At 47.3% G+C, this 16,741-nt stretch overlaps 1 protein-coding gene across 1 annotated transcript in view; it reads left to right on the top strand.

Moving 5' to 3' along the window:
* Positions 1 to 16,741, top strand: part of MARCHF4 (membrane associated ring-CH-type finger 4) — an 80,443-nt gene that overhangs the window by 52,864 nt on the left and 10,838 nt on the right. Inside the window, exons 2-3 of the mRNA XM_052676523.1 lie at positions 1,847 to 2,002; positions 8,748 to 8,940. Coding sequence (XP_052532483.1) covers positions 1,847 to 2,002; positions 8,748 to 8,940 — 349 coding nt within the window. The remainder of the gene's footprint in view (positions 1 to 1,846; positions 2,003 to 8,747; positions 8,941 to 16,741) is intronic.

Raw genomic sequence — 16,741 nt, 5'->3', positions numbered from 1 at the left:
GATGTCAGTATTTTCTCTCTGAATATACCAACCTTTAGAAGCATGCACTAGCAACAGTGTTTTTCCCATCCTTTCTCAGAAGTCTTCCCAGCAGGCTGAAAATAGGCAATCCTTAATTGCGCTGATGTACTGCAATGGGCACTGAGTGGGAGCAGCTTCAGTCCATCTCCAGCAGCATGCTCCTCCTGCAGTAAAGCCAGGTCAGCCTGGCCTGGCCTTGCTGCTCCTGAAGACAAGCTCCTATTTTAGACAGGAAACAAAGCAGGTTGTTCCAGGGGGACAGTACAGAATCATAGAATCATTAAGGTTGGAAAAGACCACTAAGATCAACCCTGCCATGGCAAGGAGATTGGAAGTAGAGGATCTCTGAGCTTCCTTTCAATCCTAATCTGTCTCTGATTCTATGATTCTGTGATTCTGTGATTCTGTGATTCTATGATCTAGTCCAACCTTGAGCCCACTCCCACCATCTCGCTGGGCAGGCTGTTGCAGTGCCTCACCACTCTTTCTGAAGCTTTTTCTCCATCCAGAGCATCTTTGTAGAGCAGTGACAAAGAGCATTGGTGGGAACGCTGTTCTCTGGGGCACTGAAGAGCAAGTTGTGCAGAGCTATCTACTACAAACCTACAGAAATGGCCATGGAGTTTAACTTCCATTTCTCAGGGCACAGCTGAGGGACTGTTCCTGAGCAAACTGTACAGCCAGTGACAAAGCTCCTTCTCCTTTGCATACAAAGGATTTATGCCTTTAATATGCCCCTAGTGTTTATTTTTTCTGTTGGTACACGAGCACGTGTGCGCAAGTGTGCGTGTGGCAGTGTTTTATGAATGCCTGCTGTGGACAGAATTGGGCTTCACGGTATGCAAAAATAGCTGTGTGCCACATGCAAGGATATCATACTTCACATGGCTGGAGGAAATGTGATAAATCACAGTTTTGCTGGATTTGCAAAAGCCCAAAAACTGTGGGTTTCATCTCTGTGTTCCAGCCCTGAGCTCTGGCGAAGGGCAGCAGGGCTGTCTGGGTTGCAGCAGTGTGATGTTAGAGGATCAGGTTGGACCAGGACCAGGTCTCCACTGCTGTGTAGGATGTCTGTGGACATCTCTTGGCTCTGAGCAGCTGGAATTTCATAGACCCATTTACTATGCAGACCAAGGAGACCTAACAAAGGTTGTCACTGTTGGCTTCTGCTCCATCCCATCCATCCCTGCTGCCTCCAGCCGCCTGTTAAGCCAAACCGCAGTTACGCTGTGGAGCCCTGCAGAGATCCTGGTGTGTGGGATACCGTCCTGATGCTTGCCCTAAAAAAGTTTGGGGATTCTAAAGCCTTTCTTGATCCCCTCTCATTGTGTCCTCTCCAGTGTGCAATGGAAGTGGCTGACAGGTAGGGCTGAGCCTGGTTTTGTAGCATAAACAGTTATTTACAGTTGTGCTGAAATTTCATGGAAGATGACATTTTTAGGTCACCTAGCTGAAGCAAATGAAATGATTAATGTGTTTGCATTAGATTTCATAAAAAAAAGTATCACTCTTGCCCAGCATGGCTCTCACTTCCTCGGGCTTTCAGCTCTGATGTGATGCCCTGAAACCTAAGGCAGTTTTCCCCCAGGCTTAGGAGGAGCAGGATCTGGCCTCCCGATCCAAGGCAGATGGGATGTGGATGTCTTCTGCTATGTCCAGCATCCTCAGGGAGGTAACACGATTACCTAAGCCAAACCAAGTGAAAAGGGGCAAAGAGCAAAGGGGTGGTGGAAGGCGCACTTTGGCCAGCACCAGGTCTGTGCAGGACCTCCTTGCTGTGCCCTGCGGGAGGAGGGAGCCTCATGGTGCTATCTCTCTTTTCCAGGGGGAGTTGCTGAGCCCGTGTCGATGCGACGGATCGGTGAAATGCACGCACCAGCCATGTCTGATCAAATGGATTAGCGAGAGAGGCTGCTGGAGCTGTGAGCTGTGTTACTACAAGTACCACGTCATTGCCATAAGCACAAAGAACCCTCTGCAGGTAAAGGTACTAGAGACATTTCAAAGTCTATTTATTCTCGGTCCTCTGTTTCTGGGAGCAAGTAGATTTTACTGGCACGGGTTTTGCCTCCCTGTACGATGGTCCCTAGGAAGGGCTGTAGGGCTGCTCCAATGAGCCCCATGCCCTCACTGGTGGTGCTGGGGCATCCCTCAGGCCCTGCTCTTTCTGTCTCTCCTCTCCGACCTTGATACCTTTTTCATTTCACTGCTCCCTGTGTCCTAGTATAGCCTGGCACAGCACTGGAGGTGGTTGCTCTGGTACTCTGGTCTCTCCAGGCTTAATTCTCAGTGTGCAGGTGTGCACACAACAGGTAGAGCACATCCAAATGTAAGTACCTGTGGAAGGCAGCAGAGGACCTTCCTTTTTCCTCTTGTGAGTTCAAAAGCGCTGCGGTTTATTAAACCCCACTGCAGGCTAGTAATTTAAAATCAAGATTTAGAATGGAGAAAGCTGTCTGACTGTTAAAAATGGGATAATTTATCCTTAATAGCTATTGATTTATTGCTGGAGCAACACCTGAAGATGGACTAATTGCTGAGCACCATTAGTGCCTCAGACATAAGGAAACACATTAGACCCAGGCACTACTGCTTAATTAGCATCATGTGGAGGGAAAGACATTGCAGCAGCATGCTGTGCTCAGACACCAGGACGCTTGTGTGAATGTTGATCTGTCCAGCACTTGGTTGCATTGGCTCTCTGTTCATCTCTCTGTTTCTAACAGGAGGCAAACCCTTTGCCTGTGATGGTACCCAATTGTACAGCACTCGGGGGATGCAAATCCCTGTTCTCTCCTCCAAATGGCTGCCTGTGTTCAAGGCTAGGTTGGATGGGACCCTGGTCATCCTTTCCAATGGGTGGTAACCTTTCCCATGGAAGGGGGTTGGAACTGGAAGATCTTTAAGATCCCTTCCAACCTCAGCCATTCTGTGATTCTAAGATTCTGTGATTCTGTGTGTGTCCTTCTTCATGCCCGAGGTCACTAAAAATAGTGGAGAAAGAGGCACGGCCCTTAGGACTCCAGGTTGAAATGAAGTAGCAAAATTAGTGAGGCATCATGAGGAAATTTTACTGGGGGGAAGGAAGAAGCATCCCTACTCTCTGCAAGTCCCTGCAGCTTCTAATTCAATTTTCCCTGTGCTATGGCCTGGAGAGAACAGTAGTTCCATCCCAAGCCTAAGACCCAGAGTGTTTGAGATTCTTGGCTCCACTAAATCAGTCCAGATTGAAACACAGCAGGGGATATGTGGACAGAGCAGCATTTGTTTATTTCTGGAAAGCTGGTCCATAAGTGCCCGAATACTTCATGAGCCTCAGGTTGATGGAACGATGCTGAGCAGTGTCAAAGGCTTGTGGGTGCAGATTTGCAATATGTGTGTAGCCAGCCTTTAACGAATGACCTCCACGTTCTCTTCATCCCCATACGGTTCAGGGCAACTCAGGACATTCCTATGACTCCTCACTTGGCTAAAATTTCTTGAAGCAATTCACAAATGAGCTCTCATCCCGTAAACACATTTCAAATGCCTGCCCGAAGGATCACTTTTTTTGTCTCCCCTGTTAGAAAGTGACCTTTGCCACAAACATGAAAACTGACTGCCAGGGGCAGCCAAGCCAGAGAGCTAGATAGACATCTCTGCTCCGTGAGCAAGGTTCCTGGGGGACTGTGTTCTGAGGGCTTCTCACTGCTAGCAGGGACTTCACAGTGCCTCTCGCAGAAATATGGGAGATATGGATCAGCAGAGGGTGGGAAGAAGCAACTGGAGTGAAAAGCCACTTGATCTGGAACAAATGCTGCACGTGCAGAGCTGCAGCTGTGTGCCCCAGTGTCCTGCCTGATGTCAGCACAAAGGCACGGCTGGGAAGCAGGTGTTACACCAGCACAGCATGTGAAATCCTGAGGGATGTGGGTCATTTATGAAGCCTGGAGTTCCCAAGAGGACTAAGGGATGTGAGACCTGTAGCCTATCACCATGCACACCTCTGTGCTCCTTGGTTTTTCTTGCCATTCTCCAGTGCTGGAAAAGGAAGGCAGAGAGGCTGTGATGCTCTGGTACTATGTGCCATAAAAACATGCCACATTGTGACTGGGTGGGAAGTGTGTCTTTTCTGCTCAGTCTTCACCCTGCATGTGGTCAGCAGGGGCCCCTGGACATAGTGATATGTCTCTTAGCAAAGCCATTAATTCCTGGCTTTTCTTCTCAGGGTCTGTTTCTACCATTTTCTACCCAGCTTTATTCTTTCTAGAAAGCTCTGAATTTCTCAAGCACAGACTTTGGAAGGCAGGGACGTCCCTTTATTCCAGACCAACCATCATATGGGCAAAGACCACATAGAACTCACCTCCTCGTCAAGTGAAGGATGTTCAGATGAAGCTCAGAGCATGGCTGCGCTCCAGTTGGTCAGAGCCAGGCAGTACACCCAACACCCACACGCCCCCCAGGATCTGCCTATTTCTCTGCCCATTTGGACACATGCTGCACATTTTCTAGCGAGCCTAGGAGTATGGCATGGGCCAGATGTGCATGGTGTGGGCAGAGAAGTTGCAGTCAGGGGAACGTGGTTCATACATAATTAACACAGATTCCTTCAAGCCTCCAGGCTGTTATGATGTCTCATAGCAGAGAGGAGCCTTCAGTCTGGCATTTTGATATAAAGAATTTCTATAAATTAACCCCTCAGCCCTGGATGGCTGAAATTTTAAAGCAAAAGACTTAAAGCAGCAACACTGCTGAGATTGGAGAATTAAAGTTGTTGGAGAACATGGCAAGTGTTCTGGCAAGCAGCAGCAAATGAGCAAAAATTTCCCACCCACTATGAGCAATCAGGAGGTGCGCAGCCTTTGTCCATCCGTCCCCCGCTGTAATTCTGCTGGTCCCTGAGGCAGGAGATATGGGCACAGAGAGTCTAAAAGCTCTGCTGTGTTTGTGCAAAGCCTATGATTTTAATGAGACCCTGAAAACACAGTTTTGGAAGCATGCAATAGCACTTGCTATGACAGGGCTCTGCAGTGGGTTTCATGTATACAGCTTTGTAGCCACTCCTATGCCACGTTCATTCGGATGCTCTGATTTCAGCAAATACCAGATCAGTTTGAACTAGCCTTCCCAGACCTACTGCTGTTTGCAGTCTCAAGGAGTCCAACTCTGCATCACATTCCTTTCCCTGCCTCTTCATATCCAAAGGCCCTCAGTTATGGAATGCTGGGGTTGGAATGTGGTCTCGGTTCTCTCCAGTGCTTTGGGAATGGCCCCTCCTTCTCCCTGCTCTCTTTCTTGCATCTGAATAAACCAAAGCATCTGTAAGTGTACAGCAGGGAAGCTACCACAGCTTTAGGACAAATTTGCTTGGTAAGTCTACTCTCCTAAAGATAATCAAGGTGGATAGCCAAGGCCTCAGGACAGCAGTGAGGAGAGAGCCAGACCCAAGCAGTGATGGGAATGCTCCACTGCATCCTTCTAGGATAAACCTCCACTTGTTTGGGATGCTGGGTTTGAAACAAAATTGCTGAGTAGCACACTCAGGATGTTAATGATACGTACTAAGGGGACGTGTCAGATATAGCAATAAAAATAAACTGAACTGCCTGAGGCAGGCATGGGAGAGCTCTCAGAGGAGTGTAGGAAGGCTTTTCTAGCAAGCAAGGCTTCTTAGCAAGCTGCTGCACTAAGACAGAGATATCTTCTGCAGGCAAATACGTGCCTTGGATCTGCTCGTGCTCATGCTTGTGAATCTTTGGAGACTGCTGGTGTTAAAGAAAGGGAAATACGGATCAGACCCTAAATACTAGACTAGTGACTATTAATTTTTGTTATATTAGCAGCAGGGGCTTTGGTTACAAGGCTCTGAGAGAAGCACTGAAGCAAACAGGGGAATGTTCTTGCCCCAGGTACAAACCACAGATCACATCAAATGGGATACGATGGGAAAGCACCAGTCCTAGATTCATCTCTACCTATGATCATTGCAGATGTCAGACTTGGGCTCCTAAGAACCTTTTCTGAGGCATCTGGTGCACAGAACTTTGGGGAAATTGAAGAAGGTTGGGGGAAATTCATCCAAGAGAGTATGGTGTTTTGCACATGAACATCTGGGTGTTGTGCCAAAGTGGTCAGATGGGGAGAATGGTGACAAAGAACACCTGAATGAATTAGGACATTTAAGGTGGTGAGGCAAGGCACAGGCTGTGGTGCCCCATCTCTGGAGGTGCTCGAGGCCAGGTTGGATGGAGCCCTGAGCAGCCTGAGCTGGTGGGAGGCAACCAGCCCACAGCAGGGGGTTGGAACTGGATGATCCGTGAGGTCCTTTTCAACCCAAGGCATTCTGTGATTCTATGAATCTTCAAAGTAGTCTGCAGAAAAAGAGCCCTTTTTCCAGTGTGGTTGCCAAAGCCATTGCAGAGAGCTGCTTCAGCTCTCTTTGTGGCCTCTGTGAGCCCAGCACTCAAAAGCTGTTTCTGTTATCCCACAGAAGCCTGTAATGCTTCCTGGTATTTCCAAGTTACACCCCGTTCAGCAGCGGCACACCATCTACAGGGCTTTCTACCTGCCCAAACTCAGTCTCGATTGACAATGTGAGTCAGCTTTCTGTTGTTAAAGGTATGCTTCAGTACAGGCCAGCAGCTCACTGCACTCAACAGTTCACATGTGACACTTCACCCTCTAAATCCCTGGTTTGCTGGCCTTACTGATGATGGAGAGAGATTAGGAAAAAATGAAATTCTTGTGTGAGCTGGTTGTTTTCCCCAGCATTCAGCTCTGACCTGTGAATAATTGCCCCCAAAAGGCAACCCCCTGAACAGTCAGGGTTGCTTTGTTACCACCAGCACCAGGCAGCAGCCCTGTCAGTGTTGCAGCATCTCTGCTCTCATCCAAAGGCAGGTTTGAAGCTGTTACACAGGTGTAGCTTCTCTGCCCTGAGCCACATCTCCTTTGAAAGTATAATGTATTTAAAATCACGCTGATGCCTCCCTGTCTCTGTAAAGCAGTTGCACGCAGCTGCTAGCTGTAGGAAACATCTCCTCCTTTTTCTCTCTTTAATTGCTACCTTGGAAGGACCTGTTGCTGCCACAAGCCTTGCAGTGTGCCAGACAGATGGTGAGGAGCCAGCCCATTACCTCCTTGAGAGAGAGAAATGATGCAGAATGATTTTGCTGGCACCGGCGGGTCAATGTGAGGAACCTGCAGTAAAACCATAGCACGCAGCTCTAGGAAAGGCTCCCTGCACCCCCATCCCTTCAGCATTTGCCACTCTTAGTGGAAGGGTAGAGGACTGCCTCAGCATGGAACAGCCTCTGTCTCTTCTCAGAAGCTTTGCAGTCATCTATCTACTCCGTGGTCATCTATGAATCAGGCTGATACCATCACCTCAGAGAAGCTGCACATCCCTGACACACAACTTGAGGGCTGTCTGCCCTTGCAGGACATAAGCCAAAGACCAAAGCTAGCAGAGGCAGACACTTCAGCTCACCTCTGAGCCAAGGCATGCGATCACCTTCCAGATGCAACCTTTTCCAAAGCAGCACTTTGCAGGGGACTGCATGCAGTTCAGGAGTCTGGTAACTGGAACGGTAACAGTGCAGCACAAGTCACCTTACTGCCCTTTGAGCAAGGGGCAAAGTTCTCCCTGCATCCTAAAAATGTTGGTGACCTCTATCAGGTCTGGACATTAAAGAGCAAACTGCTTTCTTGCCATACAAAATAAGGTGATGAGGCTTGACAGATGACCAGTGGTGTCCCAGGATGTGTTTGACAAAGAGGCAGGGTGCTCGGGGCTCTCTAGAGCTGACACCTCACTTGGACATTGAATTTGGCACAAATCCAGGCTAAAATGTTCAATCCCTCTGAATCCTCTTCACTTGGAGGAGGTTGAAGTCCCCCTTTATTTATCTTTCTACCAGCCCTATTGAGATTTCAAGGGTATGTATCTCACAGCTAAAGGTGGCCTATATATTTCCATCTCTCCCAGCCTGTTTACGCATTTGATTTCTGATTTGCAGGAGGCACTGTGGGCCATGTCCCCCCAGGTCTTGTTAGAAAAAGCAATTTCTGCTCTTGGTTTTTACAGGACAGTTCTCTCAGTAGCATAAATCTGAGTAAGGAGGTTTTATTCTGGATGACAGAGAGGAGTTCAGGCTTTGGATATTCATAATGTAGCTTATACAAAGCTATTTGACAAAGCAAATGGATTTGAGGGAGTTAGTACTATTTTTTTCCTCTTCTGAGAAAGAAGCACTGCCTTTTACCTTAGTAAACAGCCTGAACATGTCATCACCTAAAGGCAGGGAGTCCTGGCAGCAGCAACTTTCATCGTTGGTAACATTTTGTGGGTTGTGTATTGCTTCCATGAGATCTTATGTACTGCGGTTCTGTCACATCTCACCAAGCATCACGGAGCCTGCTCACAGGAGACCTGCAAGGCAAAGCATGGCTGTCTGAGACAAATCTTGTGGTAAAAGGATGCCATCACCAAGGCTGCTGCCTGGCTTCCATTTGAGACAGCGTCCTGGTTTGTGATGGCCAGGTTTATCTCCAGCCACAAGGTGGACCAGGTAAAAGCGTCTATGTGCAGGGTGCACATATATGAGGCATAGGTGATCTATGGGATTTCCACGAATCACCACAATGAAGCAAAATAGCAATGTCCATCATGTAATTACTTTCTCCTCTTTTTCTCTCCTCCCTTCCCTTGTCTCCCTTCCTGTCCCTCTTGCCATCCCTTGCAGTGGCAGGCCATCTCCCTGACAGTCATTGAGAAGGTTCAGATAGCAGCGGCCATCCTGGGTTCCCTCTTCCTCATCGCCAGTATCTCGTGGCTCATCTGGTCGACCTTCAGTCCTTCAGCCAAATGGCAGCGCCAGGACCTGCTCTTCCAGATCTGCTATGGAATGTATGGCTTCATGGACATTGTCTGTATAGGTGGGTGAACACCTCTCACAGCACACGGCCAGGGTTGCCAACTGCCCACTCATCTGCAGAGAGGAGTAAGAGATGGTGTGGAGAGGCTCTGTTGTTCTTGGATTGAACCTCCTCTGTTCTTTCCCTTCTTTGCTTTTTTTGACATCTTTTCTACAGTGCTCTCTGCCAGTCTCTGTAGCCCTGGAGAATCTCTTTGGCTGGGCTGGCAGAGGGACTTGCAGCAAGCCCGGAGAGAAACAAATCTCTCTTCAAAGCAAGAAGAGGGCAGGGAGGTCTGGGGGAGGCTGGCAAGTATTGATTAACACTGGGGAGGAAACACCTGCCTTTCTGGAATAGCTGATACAGGGACTGATACAGGGACTGCCCTGTGTTTGACCATGGCATGCTCTGGTTTGCACCTTGCAGAACCACACTCTCCACGTGCATGGCTGTGCAGGGAGCTGTGGGAGGGTGGTGGGTTCAGAGCAAGGTTTCTCTCCCCGCAGGCAGCCTGAGTAAGAGGACATGGCTGACAATACCTGTGGGCAGAGGCACTTACCAGCCAGGCCATGAAACAGTGGTAGATACCAAAACAGTCAAGTAAATACCAACGATCTCCAATTGAAGATGAATTTCCATCCAAGCACAGGCCACCGGATAACATGAATTCAAGTGACCTTGCTGGGAAGCAAAGAGCATTCCAGAAGGCTTCCCATACCTGTTTTCTTACATTATTGGTATAAATGCAGAATGAGTTTCCCAGAAAAAAAAAAAAAAAATAGGACAAGGCAGTACTCTTGGCTTGGTGCATTAGTGTTAGTGTGAGTAGAACCATTCCTGAGGAAAGGAGCACAGCCCCCGGCCAGCCTTCAGGAAGAGCAGTACAGTCTGTATCGCAGTTAGTGAAATTGGGATAGGGAAGTAACACAAACCAGGCCTCGGGAGAGAGGTAATGGCAACAAGCCCTGGTCTGGGTTCAGATTGGCATCAGAACCTTCCAGGACAGGACAGCCGAAACCCAGACCAGTTTTTCCCACTGTTGCCATCCCTGTGCTGACAAGATATGAGTGTGAGCCTGATCTGCTCCACTGTGAGCTGCCACAGATCTACAGCAACAAGAAGTGGCCAAGGAGGGTGAACGAGAGACAGGCAGCCCTGGTGACATTTTCTTGTTGGTGTGATTGGAAGTGGAAAAAAGTGATCTCTCTGTGCATGTGGCATGCACACGTGTCACCTTGTTGTCGGAGGACAGAAGTGGAGAGCCTTGGCATGGGCAGACGTCAGTAATATGATTAACTGGCTTTGATAAAGCTTCAAGAGCTGAGGGGAACTGATTAGCTCATCTGTCAATAGATGCTAAATCCTCCCACATGGCAGAGAACAAGCTATGCCAGCTAGGAACTGAAAGGGAGCTGGGTGGAAAGATTCATCTTTGAGGGGTTTTGCTTCTTCTTCTTCTTTTTTTTTCCTTTTTTTTTTTTTTTTTTTTTTTTTTTTTAAAGGATCTGGCCTTTATTTTTCTTCTCTGTCTTCTGTAGGGGGTAAAAAAATATTCCTTTGCCTCTCTACTGATGTCACCACTAAGCACACTGCCCCAAGCTGTGAGCTTTGATTTTTCCAGTCAGAGAGCAAGGGGCCATCCCATTCCCAGGAATACTTCAGAGCTGCAGCTGAGAGCAGCCCCTTGCCTTGCAGCCCTCCCTGCACGGCTGGCAGCCCTGGTGAGCCAGACATGCTGTTTTTCCCACAAACTCAAAAGCAAGTGGGAAGCACTACAATGCAGTGCCTTGATGTGTATGTTTTCTCTTGCCCAGCACCTCAGAGCAGTACCCACCCACGGCTGGCTCCAGTCGTGTTGTGTCTGCTGCGCTTTCAGGCAGCCCACCCATGATCAGCCAGGGGAGATGATGTTTTGTACCGTGAGAGCCTTTTGTGTACATTTCATACATTTCTCTGGAAAAGCTGATATGTGCATGCAGTCAGCACCAGTGTTAAAATGTGCTTGTGTTGTGGCCTTTGCAATCCCAGTTGTTTAATTGATTTAGATTGGATATAAGGAAGAATTTTTTTACAGTAAGAGTAGTGAAGCACTGGCACAGGTTGCCCAGAGAGGTGGTAGATGCCCCATCCTTGCAGACACTCAGGGTCAGGCTGGAGGGGCTCTGAGCACTGATGGAGCTGTAGGTGTCCCTGCTCACTGCAGGGGGTAGGACCAGATGGTCTTTAAGGGTACCTTCCAACTTATACAGTTCTATGACTCTATGGACTCCTCATTCATTGCAGCTTTCCTTGACTGTGATGGATGCAGCAATGGCAGCTCTCTAAAAGATTCACGTTGAGTTCCTTGGTGCAGAATGGCTACTTCCAATCTTTTGTCCTTCTCCCAGGCCTCGTAGCCCCATGCAATGTCTTTGATCACAGCTGGGCAAAACTGGCTCCAGAGACTCAGAGTTCTGCTCCTGACTGCCTGAAGCCTGGTGTTACTCCTCCCCGGCTTTTTCACTTCTGCAAGTTCAGGATAAAACCTCTCATAGATAATTGTAGTGACAACAGTTATAGAAATACCAGCGTGCAGTCTGTGCATTTTTATAACTCCTCCTCCACAGCCCAGCCCTCTTCTCCTTTTGCTTTCCAGCCTGTGGACAGGTACAAAAAAAACAAGGCACTAAGAAATGCTCAGTGATGGGGAAAGAGCAGGACATTTAGATGCACTCAGTCCTGTTAGATTTGTTGTTTTTTTTTTTCCAGCTAACATAACACTCACAGCCTTACCTTCCAGATGCTATTGTGTAGGTCCTACACTAATTGTGTGTATTCCAATTGCTCCTTCCATAGTTTGATCCTGAGTTTTGCTTCCACTGGCAGACGAGTCGAGGTTTGAAAGGCAAGGAAGACTCTGAGCAACCTGATCCAGCTGTAGGTGTCCCTGGTCATTGCAGGGAAGTTGGACTAGATGGCCCCTCCCAGCTCAAACTCTAATTCTATGATTTCCATGTGAGCAGATGTGCTGAAGCAGAGTCCCTTGGCACTTCCTGCCTGTGTCCACTTTGGTTGTTCTTCTATTTCTCAAGTCCATTGGGTAGTCATTGAGTGACTTTTGTCCAGGAGAACAATTGGCACATGGAAATTGGGATTCACACCAATCATTTGAGGATTATTATCCTCACTTGAGTTGCATGCACATGCTCTGAAACTGTCTGATCTACTCCAAACTGAGCTTTCAAAGGAAAGCACTAACCCAGAGACTACTGAACCATGCATTCAAATTCAGAGGGTTTGACTCAGGCACTCGCATGCAGTAATACACAAGCTTTCTTTGGACTCCACTAGATCCCAGCATGCTCAGCAAAGACAGCTTAATGGACAGATATCATTTACTGCCCCTGCACCCACCAATAGAAACAAAAAACACAACCAAAATAAAATGAATCTGCTCCTCAAAACCAGCAAGACAGAAGGCATGGCCCTGTGCGCCAGAAGTTGTATCCATCTGGGCAAGATGTGCAAGATGGTCTTTCCGCATTGTTCTCCCCTTTGTTCTCAGATATCTAACAGGAAGGCAGGATGCTTGGAAAAGGATTGCTTGGAATTTGCAGGAGTCTCCAATACTGGAAATTTTAAAGAACCTGTTAGAAAAACATATGTCAAGAACAGGTTGCAGAGAGATGATCCCAGTTTGTGAAGGAGGAACAGACTAAATGCTTCTTGATATCCAGCCAGCCCTAATGTCTTTCGCTCTGATCTCTCTCTCTCTCTTTTATGTGTGCTACATCTTATCATGACTACAGGACAGACATGAGAGCTGAATTAAACCAGAAACTGGCAACAGTGCCAGCATAAGTATTGCTCTGCTATGAAGCCATCCACAACATAAGAGCGTTGAGATCCATGGCCAGGAGGTGAATGAGAAGCGAGGTGGGGCAGTTCATTTGATTAACTGCTCTCTCCACAGGTCTCTGTGAGGTAAATCCAGAAACCTGGCCTAAAGAGGGATTAGCAGAAATGCAGGTATTGAAATGTAAAGATAAGTGGAGTGAGCCTGAGCTACTGACTAGAGAGATTGGCAGCTTATAGCTGGGCTGTAAATCCTGAGAGATACCTGCCTGTTAATTAAATGACAGTCCTCGGAGGGGGAAGGAGGGGTTTGTCTCTCTTTCTGTCAAGGTGCAATTAGAGAAAGTTGGTGTTTGTAGATTAAAGTGTCATTTGGGGTCAGGAGGACAGGAAACAATCTCCTGTTAAACAAGGAGTGACTCTGCCAGCTAATGAGAGCATGTCACAGCCTAGGCTTAGAAAATCACCAAGCCTGCTCCAAGGGAGAAATGTGGCTCAGGAAGGACATAAGCAGGTTGTTGTGTGCAGCACTGTCATTGTGTATGTGCGCAGTCCCGCTTGTTTTTGCTCACATGGCATCCCTGTGATTGACATGTCAGGGGCTTATCCCCAGCGATGCAGAAGCAACCTGATCTGCCTTTCCTTGGGTTGCTGTCTGGTGGGGTTGATGCTTTGTCCATGCTCAACCACTCCTTGCACTCTGACTCACCCTGCTTTGCTGCTGACAGTTACTCACTTTTGTAGGCACTAAATCCTCATGTTCTTTGAAGCTTTTCCCTCGCTTTCCTTGGCAGCCAGTCCCTGAGGGTATTTGCCTTCACTACATAGCTGCAGTGCAGCTCAATAGCACAAGAGACAGGCAGAGCAGGACCATTCATCCTGCCAACGATTTTTGTTGGCACACCATGGCAATCCATTACAGATCAGGAAGTGTGTGCCCGCTGTTTTTAATCCCAGCTGCCAGCAAGAATAATCAAAAGCATCCAATATGTCTGACGGCATCTCAGCACAACCGTAGGTAATAACATAAGAAATCAATAGCCAATTAAAACTGATCCACAGCATTTGATCCTTCATAGAGCAATGGGAGCAGTAATTAATGGAGCTTCCTTGCGATGGTCACAATTCAAGCTTCCTGCCAAGACTAATGTGGTTTTGTTTTAAATGAGCTTTGCTTCCTAGAGGAAATGCCAGGCTGAGGAAGCCTTGGGATGTTTTCTAGACAGGTTACTTGGGCCCTGAGCATTCAAAGGATTTAGGAGCCTAAGTCCCAACAAAATAAAATGAAACTGAGAAATGCCTCCAGAGTCTTAGTCTTCATCTGTATAAATGATCTGATTCTCAAAAGTAGATGCTTTCATTCAGGTCTGCGAGGTTTCCCAAAGAACATAGAAGGAATTACTACAGCAGCAGGGAATAAGTTCAGGGAAAGCAACAAGCTCGCATGTTCTTGATGACACTCTATATGGAGAAAAAACAGAGAAGACAAGTTCAGCCTGAAGAAGAGAAGACTTCAGGGAGACCTGAGAACAGCCTTTCAGTATCTAGAAGGGGAGTTATAAGAAAGAAGGGGACAGACTCTTTAGCAGGGTCTGTAGAAAGAGATCATGGGGAAATGGTTTCAAACCAAAAGAGGGGAGATTTAGATTAGATATAAGAAGGATATTTTTTACAGTAAGGGTGGTGAAGAGCTGTAGGAGATTGCCCCAAGATATGGTGGAAGCCCCTTCCTGGAGACACTGAAAGTCAGGCTGTAGGTGTCCCTGCTCATTGCAGGGAGTTGGACTAGGTGACTTTTAAGCTTCCCTTCCAACCCAAATGATGCTATGATTCTGTGAAATGTCGTCAGAGGATAAGCCTGAGGCCAACCCAGAAAGCAAACATGTATACCATTAACACACCTGCAAGAATCCCATGAGTATTCACAAGTCTTCTATTCCCATCAGCTTAATGCACAGCTTGCCATGCTGTTCATGTACTTTTTGACCAATTTGCCTGCAAACAGATGCAGGACAATCTGGGAGCATGGTCCCAGATTAGTCAGTCCCAAAAGGTCTCTTTAGAAGCAGATGTAGCTAAAATGCCCCTGTAGATAAGAGGTCTCTCTCAACTAACATTCAAAATGGAGCCAGCAGGCCAGGAGAGACAGGGACAGTCCCAAGAGGGGGACAGGATGAACAGTCCAGCTTTGCATGTTAATTGACTGAAGGGGGATGTTAGGCTGTTACACTCCTCACTGCTCACTGTGGAGCAGTTTTCCACGAGCTACGAGGAGCTAAGTGGAGTGACCTGAGCCCATGCCCTGTCAACAGAGAAGGCAGTAAGGAAAAAGGCAGGCTCATTTTTTCATACTGTGAATCTTGGTTTGCATACATTTGGTCAAAATGTGCATGCCCTAAAAGTCTCTCGGTAAATCATTGATTTATCAGTTGTGGAGACAGGAGTATTCCCTGCAGGATGTGTTGCGAGGCTCTCAATCCAGATGGGCAGGGACTATCCCTTGCCACTACTCACTCAGGGCCCTGTACCTGGACCAGCAGCACAAGCAGCAAGGCTGCACAGCTGAGCTGCTCACCAGCTTCTTGGCCGCTATCCAGGAACAGTGGATGCTCAGCAAAGCCAAGCCATGCCACCCCTCTGTTCCTGAAAGATAGGACCTATTTTTATCTAATGCTGCATTGATTATTCAATAAGAGCAGAGTAGGCCAGCCAGTGTGTGTATGTGTGTGCTGCTCTCACCAGCGGGCATTGCTGCAGGAGCTCAACTTGCATTCTGAATTCCAGCACAGCAATGGCAGTTTTTTTCTCCCTTTTCTCCCTCTCTCTCCCTTTTTAAAAGGTGGGCCTTGGTTTCCAGCACCACCAGAGCAGAAGCATACATACATTCTTTCAGCCCCAAAATCCTTCGCCACATCTAGCTCCATACAGTTTTCCACTGTTGCAACAGGGCTTTGGAGATGTATTTTGTCATGAATAACCATATGGTGCTCTCTGCTCCAGTGGATCAATGTGTTTAGCATTTAGTGAGGGCAACATAATTAACATTTTCGAAGGGGGAGAAGAAATTCTTCTGCCTTGTGAACTGCATCTTCTGATATGTTATAATCAGAACATGGCTTCCCTGTCACTGGATCCTCTGTTGAAATGGAGAGCCTTTTGTCACTGGGTTCAGCTCCTATCCACAGACAGAGGCAGAAGCACTCACCTGCCTGTCATAGCAGGAGATTCCCTTGTAAGCAGCTGGCATAACCTCCACACCAGCTGCATAAATTGTGGTGCATAGTTAGGATGGAGGAAGCCAGAGGAAGAGGTAAGAAGAGATCAACATGAAAGCACATTAACCCAGTCCTGGAATCACTTCTTATAACAGTGACTGATCAGTTCTCCTAAGGACAGCCATCCTTCAGACCCATACACGACAATTCCATGAGCAAGAATTGAAACAGGAGCATGGGTGGTCTCAGGTCAAGATCTGATCCTGGGTAGTGATGGATCAGAAATGATAAACATGGCCCTTGGCCTCTTGGCTCTGATTTCCTTCCTTAGTTCTGCACAGTTAGCGGAAGAGTGCTTTGGTGGCAGAAGCAATCTCAAGGGGTTAGGCTCAGACAGGACCTGCAGCCCTCAGAAAATGAAAAATTCTGTGAAGCTGTCCCCATTTTCCCTTACAGAATTTCATTTCCTAATAAAAACAGAGAGACATTAGCTCTACCTTCAATAAGCAAATGTCATATTTTGATCATTACTGAACAAAGCATTTTGATTTAGCATTTAGAGATGACTGCTCACACTGAGTATTTTAAATTCAGCATCAGAATTGGAATACATTAAAAAAAAAACAAGTCCAAATGAAACATTCTCATCTGTCTGAAAACATATACGCATACTTCCATCCTGGGGGACAGCATGACTTTTCAAGTCTTGCTTCAAGCTGGTATGATGCCAGATTTCAAAGCTCTACACAAAACAATGCTGTTGCCCAGCTTTG

Source organism: Tympanuchus pallidicinctus, unplaced genomic scaffold (genome assembly GCF_026119805.1).
Source record: "Tympanuchus pallidicinctus isolate F22 unplaced genomic scaffold, pur_lepc_1.0 scaffold15, whole genome shotgun sequence".
Taxonomy (NCBI): Eukaryota; Metazoa; Chordata; class Aves; order Galliformes; family Phasianidae; genus Tympanuchus; species Tympanuchus pallidicinctus.
This window is presented reverse-complemented; position numbering and strand designations above follow the sequence as displayed.